The 17980-nt window shown below is 46.3% G+C and overlaps 1 protein-coding gene across 1 annotated transcript in view; it reads left to right on the top strand.

Annotated features, from left to right (window-relative positions):
- The window catches only part of LOC144151931 (flavin-containing monooxygenase 5-like), a 73775-nt gene that overhangs the window by 43197 nt on the left and 12598 nt on the right, over positions 1-17980 (top strand). Inside the window, exons 2-3 of the mRNA XM_077683102.1 lie at positions 13938-14211; positions 15980-16302. Coding sequence (XP_077539228.1) covers positions 13938-14211; positions 15980-16302 — 597 coding nt within the window. The remainder of the gene's footprint in view (positions 1-13937; positions 14212-15979; positions 16303-17980) is intronic.

The following is a 17980-nucleotide window of genomic DNA, read 5'->3' as shown; positions in this document are numbered from 1 at the left end:
GTTAAAAATTAATGCTTCTAAAACAAATTTTGTTGTCTTCAACTCACACCAAAGGGCCATACCATCCATACCATTTGTTATCGTTGACAACCAACAGGTTTTTGCTAGCAAATACTCTTCATTTTTAGGCGTCCTACTCGACTCTAACTTGAAGTTTCACCATCATATTGCTAACCTAAAGAGAAAAATGGCTTATGGCATACGCATCCTTATGAAGGCAAGATCTTACTTCAGTCATGCAACGCTTATATCACTATACTTCTCCTTTATACATTCACATATTACATACTGCATCTCGTGCTCGGGTAATGCATACAACACTCACCTTACGCCATTACAAGTAATACAAAATCAGGCTATTCAAATAATCTCATCTAGTTCCTATAGCGCGAATGCTCATTCATTGCTTGACACAAATAATATTTTGTCTGTATCCAGACTTGTGAATTATAACCTAGGTATTTTTTGTTTAAAGTGCTTAACAATCAGTTTCCTTGTTTCTCTTTTTTTGTCGCTAGTCTTGTTAATACTAACACCACTAGGTGTGCTTATAAGAACAATTTCATTTTACCGGGAGTAAAAACCAACTACGGCAAAGGGACAGTGCCCTTCTCAACAATATCACAATGGAATTCTATGCCGCCCGCTGATAAGTTTTCCACTACATTACACAAATTAAAAAAAAATTAAAGTGCTACCTCATCTCCCTGCCGCAAACATAACCAAGATTGTTTCCGATGCTTTGTTGCTCAGTGTTTTTATAAGTTGATTCTGTATAGTTATCGTTTCCGTGTACTTTCACCTACTGACTTCCTTTACCTCATTTGTGTACATATCCCTCTTTTTCTTCATTTGCTGCTATTATTCAGTGTATTTTAAATTATTCTGTACAGGAGCTTCCGCTAGTCTTGGACCTTGGGACCTCCTTCTGTATATAATCCCCATGTATGATTTTCAGATATTAATAAATCGATTGATTGAGGTATGTATGCACGTATGTATGTCTGTATGTATGTACGTATGTATGTATGTATGCACGTATGTATGTATGTATGTATGTATGTATGTATGTATGTATGTACGTACGTACGTACGTATGTATGTATGCATGTAAGTATGTATGTATGTATGTATGTATGCATGTATGTATGTATGTATGTATGTATGTATGTATGTATGTATGTATGTATGTATGTATGTATGTATGTATGTATGTATGTATGTATGTATGTATGTATGCATGCATGCGTGTATGTCGACAGCCAGCACAACGCGAGGTGGCCGGTAACGACAGTGAAATGCCGGCCGTATGGGTAAGGGCGGAATTTTTGGATGGCCCAAACAACGGTGAGGCATTCATGCTCCGTTATGCTGGTATGCACGCATGTATGTATGTATGTATGTATGTATGTATGTATGTATGTATGTATGTATGTATGTATGTATGTATGTATGTATGTATGTATGTATGTATGTATGTATGTGTATGTATGTACGTACGTATGTATGTATGTATGTACGTATGTATGTATGTATGTATGTATGTATGTATGTATGTATGTATGTATGTACGTATTTATTTGTTTATTTTTTATTTATTTATTTTTTATTTGTTTGTTTGTTTATTTATTTATTTCACTTACTCTCAATCGCCGAAGCATTGTAGAGAGGAGTGGTTTACAGAGTACACACAAAAAAAAAATGGACAGATGCGGCAAATCACACAGACTCTCTTACGTGGTCGCGACATAAATAACATGTCACGCCCCGGGGGTTGAAAAAGAAGGTCCCCTTCTCCCCGTGTAGTCTGAGTGGCGCTGGCTACCACCCTCAAGCGTCAGATACAGTTGTAGTAAATATAAATACCCCAGAAAGTGAAGCAGAACACAGTCGCCCAGATAGCCGAATTGGTAAGGCATTCGAGATCTAATCGAAAGGCGTGGGTTCGGTCCCCACTCTGGGCGCGTGTTTTTCTTTCTTTCTTTCTCACGTAATTAATAAAAAAAATAATGTAACGTCAATAACGGTAAAAAAAAAGCCTAACCACTCCACTATGCCTTCTTTGGCGTTGTAGACTGCCGGCATTTCTGTATTTCAACGAGCCCCTCATTTCCAAACCCATATATATATATATATATATATATATATATATATATATATATATATATATATATATATATATATATATATGTGTGTGTGTGTGTGTGTGTGTGTATGTATGTATGTATGCATGCATGCATGTATGTGTGTGTGTGCGACTGTGTGTATGCATGTGCACTCTTTGTCAAAATTTTCTAGGCCATGCCGAACACGCAGAGGCAGCAAAAAATTGAACGTAAAAGCTTACTTCCCGACGAGGCTGAAACGTTTCAAGCTGGAAGGCTAGAGAAAACACCCTTCTTTCTTACTGTCATAAAATAGCTTTGTCACATTTATACGTAAAGCTCCTTCTTTGAATTATTTGTGACCCAGAAGATTGGCCCAGAATATTTTGACAAAGGGTGTATGCGTCCACCTGTCTGTGTGTGTGCGTGTGTGTGCGCTTTTCTATGCCCGACCCCTTTCAGCGCGCTAAGCACGACTTCCTATCCCAACATAGTCCACCTTTGCGCCCTGGCGAGATTTCACAGGGCGTGACTAACGACCCATGTTCACAAGACTCCCACCAGAATGGCATAGCGGTCTCGCTCGAGGGCTTGCACCCCAGGGTGATGGCGTGCCGACCTTAGCGTGCCAGCGTTGCGTGTTAGCGTCAGCTGCTCCATGCTGGCCCTGAGCCAGATGCTCGTTCGCTGGCCTTTGACGATGCTTCGCCATTCGTTACGGCGTCCTGTGAGCTGCCAAGTGGGCCATTGGGATCAGCAAGATGGCGCCGGTGTTGCGTAAAAATTCCCATGAACAGCTTGGAGAACCTGACTTTTATAATTCAATCTTGTGGACACGCAGCGGAAGGCTTTAAGGGAAAAGCGGTGGGCGGTAGCGGGAATTATTGAGCTTTCCCCAGTTACCGAGTTGTCCTATGTTCTGCTAATGACTGTATTTGGCTCGAAGCCTGTACTAAGCCCGGTGGCTTTGAAAAGATGGCGCTGGGGACGTTTCGCGCATATACGCTTCTTTTAAAGCACTGAATGTGGGGGGTTGTCTGAAAAATAGATATCAAAGAATGGCTAGTTTTCTCTAGGGCGAGGTAGCCTACCCACTCAATATCGAAAAGATGTCTATGCCACTTGTTCTTCAAGAGTGCCTCTATTGATGCCCCGATGCATGTACCTTATACAAGGGCTCGCCATAGAGTGCGCGCACACAGTCGGAGGTGGGTCTAAGGTCATCCAGAATTTTATTATTATGTTTTTAGTACCCCGAATGGAAAAACGATACCAGCGAGAATTAAAATGGCCCTCAGGCAGGCTCAATGCATTACTATAGTATCACAAAATGCGTAGGAATTTCAGGATCTCCCATGCGGTTTTGGGAATCAGGGCACCAGTGTCGGTCATGTATGGCAGGCGTCCCTCCATTGGCCTAGCTGTTTCCCTGGTGGTGCCCTCATGAATGGCTTATTACCCCGATTCCGGGAATGGCTTGACCGATTTACAATCATTTATTATAGATCTATCTGCAGGCGAACTATACATATATATGGAGAGCTTCTTTGCGGACAGGCGATAAGCATGTGATGTGAGGTCTAGTTCCGTTTGTAGCATTAGTCGTCCGTTGTACTGTTTATGCATAGTATCTAGCGAAATAACATATGGAAACGCCGTTGCATACGCACATTATCAGACGAGACGTCTCGATGAGCTAACATGAGCGCAGCTAAAAATATCACTATGTAGGGGTTAGCATTAGCATCAGTTACGTGATATACTGAATAGGGTTGTTCTTTTCTGGGTTTTATATTTTTTTAGAATCGGGGGGTAAAAATCGGGTGTTATTTTTCAAACTGATAACCGGGTAGAAATTGGTGTTTTTTTTTTGTAATGTCATTCCGACATTAGGGTTTTTTCGGGTTAAATGTACGGCTGCACTAAGTAATGTACTCAGTTTAATTTAGAGGGTATCACGAGCTCCTAAACTCTAACGCGTTAAAATTGGTGCTTGTTTCAAGCTGGTAATCGGGGGTGGGGCATCATGGTTTTCTATCAGATGCGCTCCGAAATTTGCCATTTGTTTGGAAATGAATCAGTAGTGGTGACAGTGAAGAGCATTGATGACTTCTAAGAAATGAAGCATTTTATTCACGAAAAACTGGTCATCGATTTTTCACTCATCCTTGTTTACGTACATTATCATCTGCATGCGCAACACGTCGGTTTCCCTTCGACATCGATTAACGTGTCTCAGCTGGGAGAAAGTTCTCTCGACCTCACAGCTCCAATTAGCTAGGCACAACAATGTCAGGGCAGTATTTGCAAGCCTGAGGTAGCAAAATGAATGAGTTCGGAAGTGGTTCTTGTGGGGCTTGCTTACAGCAAGTACTGGTTGAGAACGGCGGACCGCCAGCGCACGATTTTGCAGATCGCCACTATGAAAAGGTCCATTCGGGAACTAATCGGGTTGAACCCGAATCTCCATTAACACGTTCGAAGTGCAAAAAAAAATTGGGTAAAATGAGGTTTTACCTGAAAACGAACAACACTGGATGTACATTACAAGTTGACACCGTTCCTTGTCGCTCATATGCAAATCAAGCATCACACGATACATTTTTGGGAGTTTACTTAAATCCCACCCACGTGGGAGTGTAAGGCAACAATGTTAAGCTAGATAGCTAGATATGCATCTACGCGCGCATTATTGTACGTATGGTAGTTTGAGATGAACACAGGCCAGCGCAGCTAGACAACGAAAATGCGCTGTTTGGGATACTGATCAATACTGTAACATGAGAAGAAGTAACGGGATAAAGCGACGTCGGGCAGCCCGAAGAAATGCTATCATAGGCACTAGGCGGATTTTAGGAAATAATCCGCAGAGCAATTTTGTAGCCCTCGCTTCATGTACACCTTGCTAGGCGTTGTGGTCACGGTTAATAGCTTACAAGGTGAGGACGTGCCAAGTGCACGCGGACATCAGTTGAGAAATTTCTGACCTTGGAACTCAGACACGGATATCTGATTGACTTCCCCTTGAAGGCCACGCTGTTAATCTTCTTCCCTGTTCCCTTCAAGTACTCAACGTAGGAAGGAATACCCCCCCCCCCCCCCCCATCACCGCCCTCCTCTTTGGCCGTAATTTTTGCGAATGTTCCAAGGGAATCAGTAAGGTAATAGCCAGCCCCGGGGCCTACATCTTATCTTGATTCCGATGCCCTCGAACAGAGGAGTTCACTAGCTCACGTACTGATCACATCACTGTCAGACTGGGTCCTCAGTGCAGCCTCCGCCCACAAACCCATACATACATTCCCAAACACCCACACGTGTTCATGTGTAGGAATCTTGCTACGGAAACCTTATGGCTGTAAAGGGACGCCGAAAAATGCCAGTACAAGGCTTTCTCTAACCGAACGCGCCCCCCTCAGAGAGAGAGAGAGAGAGAGAGAGAGATCTTTCGTTTTCAAAAATGACCTTAATTCCCACTTTCACTAGCGCATTTGCGTGGGATCAGAGATAGCAAAATTACTTCTAAAAAGTAAATAAATTACATTACTCATTACTTTCCTAGAATTTTCTAAAATGTAATTAAATTACATTAAAAATTACAGGTGGGCGAAAGTGATGCATTACATTACTATTATTGTTCAAAAGTAATGAAATTACTTTGAAATCACTTTGACAAAAACTCGTCGCTCATACACTACCAACTCATATACACTTTATTTACACTCATACACACTCAGCACTCGTATACACTTTGTATACACTCATATACACCCAGGGCTCGTGTGTGTCTTGTTCTCCTCCATTCTGTCCGTGTGCAAGCTGCGCTGTAGTTCCCTAACCACTTTATTTACACTCATATACATATACACTGCAATCTCAAAAATATTTGTTTATACACCAACTTATGTACACTTTATTTATAGCGCTATTTATGTCGTATGTGAAGCGGGCAGGCTATATCGTAGTCAAAAGTAATTTCGAAAGTACTGAGTAATTTCCATGAAATTACTGGCCTGAAGTAATTTATTACATTACTAAATTACCAACACTCAAAAGTAATTTATTACATTACTCGTTACAGCAAAAAGTAATTTAATTACGGTAATTTCATTACTGCCAAGGCTGCGTGGGGTATCACCCAACATGAAATTTTAAATGCACGCAGGTTTAAGTGAATCAGAAAAGATTCTCTTTTTGGCTCATCTCGCATTTTCTCGCCCGAATCCGAATATTAACCGCACGCACGCCGATAACATGCTGTCTCTACGCAATCTGCACATCTCTCGAGTCCGAACGGGGGAAGACCTTGAGGTGACGCAGACGGCGCATGCGCCGAGACCCAACATAATAGTTCGTAGGCTGAGTGATACATTTAACGCTCGCGCAACTATGAATGCACGACGACCCTCCGTATAGGCTTTCGTTCGAGTCCACAAGGCCGATTACACGCCGCGTTATCCTTGGTGCCTGTGGAGTCACTGACGATCAGACGTGCGGATAACGCATTGGGCGAAGGATACGGACAGAACAACGGTGCATGCTCTCTTCCTCCCGTTTTCTTCCTTGGGTGTCGCTGCTTTCGTTAACCAGTTGCAAAATGAGTTTTCTGTCGACACTGCGAACGATGGCCGAGTGCGATTGCGTCGCGGTGGGCCACACTGCAAATGTACGCTTGCAGGGCGCCGATAAGATCAACACTTGGAAAACGCCGCCAAAGATAGTTCGACAAGCGTTGGTACCGGGTTCGGGCGTAAAGGGCGTTCTAGCACGCGATCGGCCTTCGCCTAGCGTACGCGAAGCGGCCACGGAGATATTTGCATATCGGCTTCTCGGACGGGTATCACGGCCACCGCTACGATTCCAAGGGCACTGCTGAATGCAGAGAATACGCAAAAAAAAAACGAACAAGAAATGAAGTCCCTGAGCGAGCTGCGAGGCCATCGGGATTATTCGTACTCGATCGGATCGAATGCATAGCGGTTGCGTCATTTGAACCCTGTCATCCGGAACCACGATCGGGCGAATACGTAACGGTATGATGCGGTGGCATTCTCCTGAGCTTCGCTCAAGGCTAACGGCGCGTGCAGGTGAAAGAGGCGCATCAGAGCGCCCCTGGATACGCTTAGCGATGATGAAGCGGCGAAGCTTCCAGTGAAGCCGACGCGCCCGAAGCACGGCGGCTCGGGGCGGCATACGGAGCGTCCTGTGTGGGTTGGAGAGACACTTCAGGCGGATAAAAAAGCCGAGCAAAAGTGACGTGACATTCCGGAGAACGCGGCCTCATTGATGAAGGGCGCTTGAGGTGAAATTTGTTTTTGCTTAATGCACGTTGCTGCGCGCGGGTGGGAGTGTTCGCAGCGGAAGCTGCGTGAGGTAGACTTCGCCATTGATTAAGCGCTGGCGGTGTATATCGCAACGAAAATCGGCACTCCTCCAATTCAAGAAAAAGGGAAACGCCCATCGAACCTAAATCATAGGATCAGAGTTTTGCAGTGATACCGGAACCCGTGGTTTAGACACATTTGCACGCCCCAACTTGCTTCGAATCTCCTTTCAAGAAGCAGACTGGTGGCCTCTGCACCTTACGGACCGAGTATACAAGGTTTGCTTAGAAAGATCGCTTGACAAACTTTTAACTGCGAATGTTACCAAATTTTAATTTCAAATATAGCATGTTACGGCGAAACTATATGTGGTTAGTTTTTTATATATATAAAAATTGCATCCGCGGAAAGAATGGCGCCAGCAAGGAGTTTTGAACCTTGGGGCGAAACAAACTTCCTAGTTTATGCTTTGTAGCTCTCAATCTAATGTGGGTATCTTGAGAAAATACTGGAACTGGTTGTCAGGGCGGCTCCATCATTACGGTGAGTGCCATTCCCGTGTTATACTTAGTTGGCTCACAGCGAAGTTGTGAACGTTACAGAGTTACACTCTGCTGTCAATACATGGCCATTTACGGAGGTTTCAGAAAACGGCTCCAACTGGTTGTTTAATCGAAACCATCCCGAAACAAATTATATGGCAATAAGCCGCTAGCATTATTCCGGGTTTCCTTTACTTTTCATTTTTACGCACTTTACAGGGAAGTTGTAAATATGGAGGAATTCCCGCCTGCTGCCAATACACGGACTTGGGACCAATATGGACCGCCCCATGTTTTTACGCTAGAATAAACCTGAAGTCCCTCCTAGTTTCATTGAAAGATATATGCTGAATCGCCAATTACAAACGAACGTGTTTTGTTTCGTCCACTCCACGGGCTGCGCCCAGCTCCTATGGTCATACCACTTCAAAGAGTGCAAGGGTCACACTGCAGGAGGAGGAATAAACTTTATTTCTATATCAGTTCTGGATTCCTGGCAATGCGGGGTCTTCTCAGTCCGGAAGCCCCTGGGCGGTCGCTTCCAGGCGGGCCCTTTCAACCAGCCGAAGCTGACCGCCAGGGTCCGGGCTGGCTAGCATGCCTTCCCACTGCTCATGGTTGGGGGAGGGGATGGTGGAGAGGGATGGTGTGTGGGAGCACGCCCAGATCATATGTTAGAGGGTCTTTGATCCCGCAACAATACCAACTACCGAATACCATGCATTATTCAAGATCGCTATAGCTAACATTGTACGAGCAGCAGAGCCGTATTACAGCGATTATTATATATTACCCGCCGCGGTGGCTCATTGGCTAAGGTGTTGTGCCGCTGCGCACAAGGAAGCGGGTTCGATTCCAGGCCGCGGCGGCCGCTTTTCTGATGGAGGCGAAAAGCGAAAACGCCCGTGTGTTCGAGATTTCGGCGCACGTTAAAGATACCCAGGTTGTCAAAATTAATCCGGAGCCCTCCACTACGGCGCGCCTCATCGCCTGTGTAGCGTCGGCACGTTAAACACCACAATCAATCAATCAATCAATCAATCAATCAATCAATCAATCAATCAATCAATCAATCAATCAATCAATCAATCAATCAATTATTAATATTATTACATCTTAGAAATTTTTCATTATGAATCTTAGTTACGGTGGAAGAGTAATACTTCCCGGTCCAGAGGATACCAATGAATAAATCAATGAACTGAAATGAAGTAACAGGCACGCGCTCGGGAGGGAGAAAGAGGGGGGGGGGGTGATAGTATGGCATGTACTGAAGCTTTAGAGGTGATATTCCTGTCTGTGTAAAAAAAAATCGTAATACCAAACGCCATCCTAACTCAGATTTGCGTTGGTTGCCCTACTTTGTTTTAGCGTCACATACCGCTTGTCATTAAACTCGGGCATGCGCCGGCGTGACGTTAGACCTAACGCTGCGCTTTGGTGAGAGGACACGGTATTTCGAAGCGCACTCCGTCCCCTTCTGCTGCCCTCTGCCTCGAGAACGACTAATTCGGCGTCTGCCGCTCCTTCGGCATCGACATCGACAGCGGCACACAATTTATGTGCACACCGACCAAGCCCCCCTCTTCACGCTCTCGTGCGCCTCATATCCTACACTTCCCGGCTGTTACACCAAGACATTCACACTTTTCCTGACAATCAATTATAAGTCACTGCTGCGATATTATCGCCGTTTCATTTTTTTTTTTTCGCACTCAACCGCTACACGCGTGACTGCCTCCATGTCAACTATTCTGATTAATCAACCTACGTGCGACCGAGTGATTCCATCTCCTTAAACCCTTCATTACGTTCAGGGAGCCGGCCACGCTAAATGCCAGCTGAGCATCATTCTTCTCCATGCTTCTTCTCCTCCGACTAATTTCCTTTGTTCGTTTGTTCGTTGAGTTTTGCCTGTCTGTCTTCCGTTCTTTTTCTCTTTCCTTTATATTTCTTTTCTTATTTCCAGCTATCATTCGTTGATCATTTTGTTCTTTGCCACTGTTTTAAACCCCTACTATCCGAGTAGATGGGTGCCCAACCTTAATTAAGCCGGCTAATGATGCCGTGAGAAGGATGTAACGAACGGAGCTTCCGCGGTATACCAGCGCTCACCGTCCAACTATAGACGAATTCGAACTCGCTACGCCGGGCAATCTGTGCATTAAGGAATGGTCGTTACGGGAGCACACGAGAGAGCACTAGACCGGAACTTCGCAAATCGCTTTGGTGTATCGAAGTGGCGTGCCGAATGATGCCAAGCCTTCAATGTACTCGCGTTTGCATGGGTGTGTAGAACACGCCCGCATTTCGTGGCTTGCATGCAGCTTCTTTCTCTGCGTTATGCTTTTTTCATTCTGCTACAAAGGCCATTGCGGAAAACAGGGTTTGGAAAACACGGTTTGGAAAAAGGGTACAAGAGAGAACAAGTTAAAGAAAGCAAAAATACAAAACGTCGACAGGTGCGGCGAGCGATGACTTCAGAGGAAGTCGTGGACAGCGCCGCAGTAGCAATTTGCCTCTGTTTGCTCCGCTCATGCGAGCCATCTCACTCCTCATTAGAGGAAATGCAGTGCGCTGGTTCTTCGTCTTGGAAGCGGTTATTTAAACAGTAGGCTTCGTTAGCGGTACTATATATTTGGCATAAACGATAGGAGTATGCAGCTCTTGGCCACTGGCGTTTGTATTAAAAGTGTGCCACTATGAACGCATAAGAAAATTTGTTTCTTTGGAAGGAGGCCGGCTTTTATCAAGAATGATTAGGTCAAAACAGTTTTGGTGATATTTTTCAGTCGAAGCATTGTACGGCATTTCTTTAGGATCACATCGTCTCCTGTCCTCCCCGCCTCACCACGTCCCGTAAAAGAAAGACGGGCGTGTGTGTGCGTGTGTGTGTGTGAGAGAGAGAGAGAGAGAGAGAGAGAGAGAGAGAGAGAGAGAGAGAGAGAGAGAGAGAGGGGGGGGGGGGGGAGGGAGGGAGGAGGGAGGGAGGGAGGGAGGGAGGGAGGGAGGGAGGGAGGGAGGGAGCAATGTTGCAGTTCGGGCAGTTGACCCAGGGAAGCAGGGACAGCTCATGTGAGGGGCACACTTTTAAAGACAACTTTTTGTACTTCACTCGGAATACAATAATTGCTGCTATTTTAAAGTTGAGAAAATGTGGGAGAAAAGAAAAAAAAACAAAGGAAGTTCCCACTAACGCGTAAGACTTGAAGGTAGCGAAGCTGTTCGCAATTTTCCCGACCACCACGAAGGTTTAAGTCCCCGATTGCAGCGGATCTGCTCCTTCTTCGCAGGCGCAACGATTTTTACCCATCATTGTTACTATAAGTGTGAGCTTCTTTCTTTTTTTTCTTTTTTTGAAGGGATAATCATCGGACATCACCTTGGAGGAGCGAACGCTATGAAGTGTCCTTCTAGTTCCGAGCAGCTGTTGCCCCGATTACGGCGAAGGCTGGAGTTCTTTTTGACCATTCTTGGCCAATCTCCTTAACTGGGTGTGCTTGGCCGGACAAACGTGCGCCGGGGACGCTGGGCGGTCGCCGCAAAGCACGCGCACACGAGCGCCGGGAATTTTCTTGGGTTTTTTAAGGATGTGTCTTGAGTGCCGTCAGACGGTACTATAAGCGCTCTACTATATGGACGTCCACCAGCATTTTGTAAAAAAAATGCCGCGTCTGGCACTACATTGCTCTACACAACGTAAAGCGAGGTAACCTGACCTAAACTGGCATAAAATTACCTAACGAACACAAAGCAATCATTTAAAACACCAAAAATTAACCTAAGCCATGAAAATTATAGTTGAATTGAGAGGTGAAACAAAAACAATCAAGGCGAAAGCGGGTCTCGAACCACCGTCCATGGCATCAAAAAGCTAAAACGGATCCTCTACACTACAACGACAGACGCTTGATATTCGAATGTTGTCCGACGGCACTCTAGTGATGCCTGCAGCGCTGAGCTAGAGTGCCGTCGGACGGCACTCCAGACATTGCATTTTTTTAACTGCCGGGCGGTCGCCGCAATCTTGGCAATGTCCCTAAGTGGGTATGCTTGGCTTGACGAACGTGCGCAGTGGATGCTGGGCGGTCGTCGCGGCGCACGCGCACACGAACGCTGTTCTTGGTTTTATTAACTGTTGTGCGGTCGCCGCAAGGCTCGCGCTCACGTGCTCTTGCTCGGCAATTTCTTGGTATTTTTAACTGCGGACACAAAAAAAGTACGATTTGCTAAACAGTTTCACTGTTAAAAAAGGTGCCGCGCTGGTTTGGCGGTGGCTAGTATTGGGGTGCGCGACGAAGGTCAGCTCTTGCGTGTTTAACCTTCGTTGACAAGTTCGCGGAACGTATTCAAGATGACAGGGGTTGTACGAAAGGATGGGTGGAAGAGTGAGAGGGGGAAGAGGAACAGAAGACTGCTCCTCTTCCAGAAGACTGCTTTTTTTTTTTTGCATGGTATACCCAGTCGAAAAAGACGACAAGAAAAATTTACGTAGTTTGTCGTATTTTCGCGTGTTGTACTGTCGTCTTGTCGTATTCTTGTCGTGTCGTGATTCTGATGTTCTGTCATGTGTCGTATTCCTGTTCTAATTTTGATGTTCCGTCGTACCGAATTCCGGTCTTGTCGGGATCTTGATGTTCCTTCAGTAGTTGCACATGGTTTAAATGCCATTGCCCCATGTGAAGAGTAGCATAAATGGCAGTTCTGTTGTGAATACAGGAATGTTTGTCGCTGAGAGAATTGACTTTGGCGTTACAACAGAAATGTGTGTCGTAACAACACGTGGCTTTGTCGTAACAACAGGACTTCTGTTGACATAACAATTTTTTTTGTGGTACGACAGGATTCCTGTTAGGTTTTTGCGGCATTCCTGTCGTCATTTCAGACTTAGTATTCACAGGAAGGTTCTCAGACAGATGCGAAGAAACAGCAATAGGTCAGCGCAGGCATAATGCAACAAAACACAGCGTGCTCAAATTTGTGCCCTAACAACACTGCGGATATGCGCAATCGGTGTTATTTTCTGAGCCACAGCACCGTTGTGAATCCCCCGCAGACCTGCTTGGCTCCTCCGTCCTGGAAGCAGCTGCTTTCCCAGTAGGCGGTGCTATCGGAACAGCCGTGGTCGACAGTATTATCCATCTGTACCTGTGACAATATCCACATTGCATCCTGTTATTATCAGAGATAGAGGAATGAAAAGGTCTACATCACTCGCGTCAAGCGTACCCTGAACTCCCCATCGTGACCACGCTCGTGAGGCCCGCTTTCTTTCATTGTGAATATGCTTGCAATGAAGCACGCTTTACAGGCAGTAATGTAGTTTCCCCGCACACGTCATTGTGAAACTTTGGGGCATTTGCTACAGTTTTCGCTGTAATTGTGCCAGTAACTACAGTGAACCTATTACTAGCTTGACACGTTTTAATGCGAAAGAATTAAAACCCCATAATACGTACAACTGGCGGTGCCGTCGTACGGCCCAAAAAGTGACTGCAGCTGCCAAAGGAGAAAAAAAACACGCACAACATGTCGGAATTGATGTGCCACAGTGCTACGCGGCTTAATTTTGATAAATGAACCAGTTATTTTGCAAACAAAATTGGGTAATTTGGAGTTCATATAGGAGTCGAACCCGGTTCTCGAGATTAAGAGCGCCACTAAATCAACACGTTGCTGGCGGTGAAAAGGTCCTAGTGCCCCCCGGCGCTGACATCGTATCACTTGACAGGTGCAAGTGACGGCCCGTGAAGATAACAGGTGCACCCCACCCACGCAGGACGCTGATTCTGGGGAATGTCTCCCGCTTTGTCAATATGCTTGAAGCGCATGCGGGACGGTGTGTAGTGAATCCCACAGCGCCTACATCAGCTGTATACCAGTAAGATGTATTCGCCTTCCGACATGTATACCAGTGTTAAGTTTTCTCTTTTTTTTTTCTTTTTTGGTGGTGCCTTGCACCACAGGTATGGCTGAGCACCCGTCGCGGCTCGTGGGTGATCAGCCGCGTGGGTCCCCGTGGCCAGCCCTTCGACGCCAGCTACCAGACGCGGCTCTTCAACGTCCTGTTCGAGTGGCTGCCGTACCAGCTGGTGTGCACTATGTGCGAGTTCGCCATTAACCAGCGCGTAGACCACGCTGCCTACCGGCTGCAACCCAAGCACCGCATCTTCGGACAGCACCCCATGGTCAACGACGCCCTGCCCAACCGCATACTGAGCGGCACCGTACGTGTAAAAGGTGACCTCCTCACAATGCACGTTATTTACGCCCCGCGAACCTTTGTTATCACCTGAAACACTTCTGCGCCGTAGTGTTGGTTTCACGCTGAAACACGAAACTCGTTTGTGGAAAAATACTTCGGTGGCGTTTATATTCCTTTAGTGGGAGGGGAAATGTCAGTTTCAACACTTTTGATGTCATGAATACGATTGTACCCGATCTACACTATTCAGCTTGCATTTTTCACACGACAGCCGTGATTCACAAATATTCGACGTGCGTCATATCCGTCACGGAAGTGACGCCAGTACAACGAAGCAAGCGGCCTGTAAAGGGTGCACTCCTGCAAACAGGGTCTTCTTGCGAATAATCAACCTTTAGTACTGACGAGTACTAACGAGTAACGAGTACACCGGTATGTTCGTTTTCTGGTTTTATATTTTAACGCGAAAATGTTTTATGCCGGGATACACCAAGATTTCACTGACGTCATATCCGTCACGCAAATGACGCCAGTATACCTTTGCCGAAGTGACCCACTAGCAGGACGTCGCTCGCCAAGCAAACCCACAAGACAGCCGCCGACCCACAAGTCATGCTCAGGTGGAGGTTTCGCTGCACATTTCCCTTTCGTGTTTACCGATTCCTATGACAGAGGAATCAACCACAGTTCTTGTTATATTTTTGTTTTGTCTTGATTGCTCATGAGCGGCTATGAAAAAAGGGCGAGTTTTGAGTAACACGTATTGTGTCGGCAGATAATGTTTATGGTATCGCCATTGTTGGTGTGACAAGTCAAGCGCAACTTCAGGTGCCCTATCGACGCAGATAAACTTAGACATAATCGAATTCGGTGCGGTACGCTGGGCACACATTTTGTGCTCCGAGAACTTCCCGGTGCAGTTCATGGGTTCATTAGCTTTGGAATCTCTGCCGCTCTATTTCCACCAAACTGAAAGCGTTGTGTGCTAAATGTGACCTAAATCTTGGCCTTCACAGGGACCATGAACACAACGTACAGCTTAGTTTTATTCGAAAATTGGGCTTTACTCGATACTCACTGCAAGCTTCGCTCCGCAAGAAGCGATGTGCTCATTGCCGCGAAAGTGGCCTGGAAAAGGGTTTGTTTCAAACTAACCACCTTATAAATCGCCTTTAGACCTACTTGGCGCAGCAGACGGGCGCGGAAAATCGGTACCCCGACTTCATGCTTTTGAATGCAGTCCAGCAGGAAAAGCGAAACGGGTTATCACAGTTCAACGTATTGCACCAAGCAAACCGTTTCACCTGCACAGTAACGTGTCCTCAGGTTCCATACATGCTTCAGACAATAAACCCCATGCTTAGATTAGCTAGATAGCTAGAATTAGACACAGCTAGAATTGGACCATTTGGGGCCGCTAGAGCTCAATGTTTCGAAGAGAAAGCGCAAGCTCCAGTGCCCATTTTTGCAGCTCACGGGATGACTATAGAGTGTTCGGGACTTCCGTGGTACGGTTCTAGAAGGGCCACATAATAATGGTCCAAAAGTACAGCCTGTCGAGTTTTTGTCGGTCATATCAATCCTATACAGCGTGAAATGCATCGACGTCTTCATCTTTCCTGATTAATAATCATGTATACCTTTCAGCTACGCTTTGCTTTAAACATGGCATACTAGTATTCTGCTGTGGCTGTCCTCCATTTTTATGTTCCCTTGGGTACAGGGGAGGTCTCCAGTCACTGAACAGATATTTGCGAACTTAGCAGACCCCTTCCAAATGTGACAAGTGGTTCCTTCGCTCAGGTCCCGTGAAAGAGTTCACGAAGGACGGCGCCATCTTCGAGGGGGAATCCGGCATCGTCGTGCCGTTGGACGACGTGATCCTGGCGACGGGCTACCGCGTCTCATATCCCTGCCTGGCGCCTGGCGTGTTGGACGTGGGGGAGGACCACCAAGTGGACGTATACAAGCTCGTCTTTCCTCCGGAGCGGCCGGGCTTGGCTCTAATCGGCTTGGCTCAGCCAATCGGCGCCCTCCTGCCATTGTCCGAGCTGCAGAGCCGCTGGGCCGCCCGTGTGTTCGCGGGAAAAGCCCAGCTTCCCAGCGTCGACCACATGTGGCGACAGGCGAGTCATCGCCACTCACTGTTCCCGTGCAGTTCTAAATCACACTGTTCATGCACACAACGCGTCACTAACATGGGCCCCTCTTCAATTCGCCGTACGTAGTTTATTTTGAAGCATAGCTCAGCTTCGACAGCTCCTGGCAAATTCTTTACCTGCACTGTAACCGCGCCCAGAATGCGCATATGCCACGCCTGAGCTCTGTTGCTGAAGTCACCGATTATGCCATGGCGGGGCGGAGAACCGATTATTCATACTCCAAGCTATCTCCCCCTAAAGTATTCTCAAAAATTGCCCGCCGCAGGCGCGGCAAGAATTGTCGCGGCAGACCGACGATCTGCTCGGGTAGGTACGCACCGCGTGGGATCGCTTGTGGTTAACCGGTGACGTCAGAAAAACCAGCCCGAAGGTGGTGCCCGTACTCGTCGACGCTTTTCCGCGTGAAGACGTTCCCGGGCTCACCCCTTGAGCGAGCTACAGTGCATCGTTCAGGCACGGCGAGGTCTTTCCAGGAGTGAAAGCCCGCAACGCTGTGGATGAGAAAGCGGTTTCGCCCAGCCACCTCGGCTGGACCCTCGGCCAGCTACGGGGATTGGTCTGCGGAGGAAGTCGGCACACAGTCTGTATACAGCTGGACAAGAACAAACAGTCAGATGCCCGTCGAAATCATCAGAGCGAGGACATAGCTGCCGCGTTGGCGTCGGGACAACGCAGCTAACTTCGACATCAAACAAGCCACGTGGCGTCATGGTTTGTTTGATTCACTGCGTAACAAAACCCTACGTTTTAGGTCTACTTTGTTACCTATGCATATGCCTACCAGCAACCTAACTCGCAACCTCATTCCTAGTGTAACGGTACACATGACCTAGTAAGCCACACTCATTTAAAAAAAGTCGTAAAAGGGTAGTAATGGCCACATTTACTAACTCCTTAGGAACCACTACCCCGCGGCACAGTACGTAGGCTCTGCCACTAGCAAGTGCATGGTTAGGAAATTAACTGGGTGTAGGAAGTAGTATACACTAGACTAAGGTCGTGCTTATGACTACGTTATGCATGGCCAGTTAGTAAACGCATGTAGCTCAGAAGGGTGTAATCTCGAGGACTTTACTAGTGAAGGTAGTGGTGCTATACTATCTGCTTCAGTTGTAACCCTGACTAGTGCTGCATTTACTACTTCCACTTACTAAGTGCCTAGTGTATACTGAGACAAGTAACTTGGTAGTGTTCTTAGTAGGACTTGATTGCTGGCTAGTTGGTTCATGATGTATGAATGAAAAGTTTGCGCAAAAGACGAGGACGAAGAGACGAGAGGACAAGACGAGCGCAACTTCCAACTTTATTTTGCGTGAAATAGCAACACACATATATACCTCCCACCGGTGTCACCCTCTTTCCTGTCACCAGTTGCACCACCCGATAAGGCGTAACAAGAATCACAAGTCAAATACGACAAACAAAACAAAACAATTTCATAAAGCGGCGTAATAAAGCAGTATGCACCAGATAACAGATATTACTTAGACTGTGTACGTCTTCCACACACAAAAAAAAAAAAAAAACACGTGTCGCACTTAAAGTCAAAGATGAACGAATAAAATCAGAGCCAAAAAAGCATACAACAACTAAGAATAAAATTATAACATGATAACACGGGTATAAGAATCTCATAAGTCTC

The sequence above is a fragment of the Haemaphysalis longicornis genome, unplaced genomic scaffold (assembly GCF_048455015.1).
Source record: "Haemaphysalis longicornis isolate Haplotype H1 unplaced genomic scaffold, Haemaphysalis longicornis Haplotype H1 scaffold_9, whole genome shotgun sequence".
Lineage (NCBI taxonomy): Eukaryota > Metazoa > Arthropoda > Arachnida > Ixodida > Ixodidae > Haemaphysalis > Haemaphysalis longicornis.
This window is presented reverse-complemented; position numbering and strand designations above follow the sequence as displayed.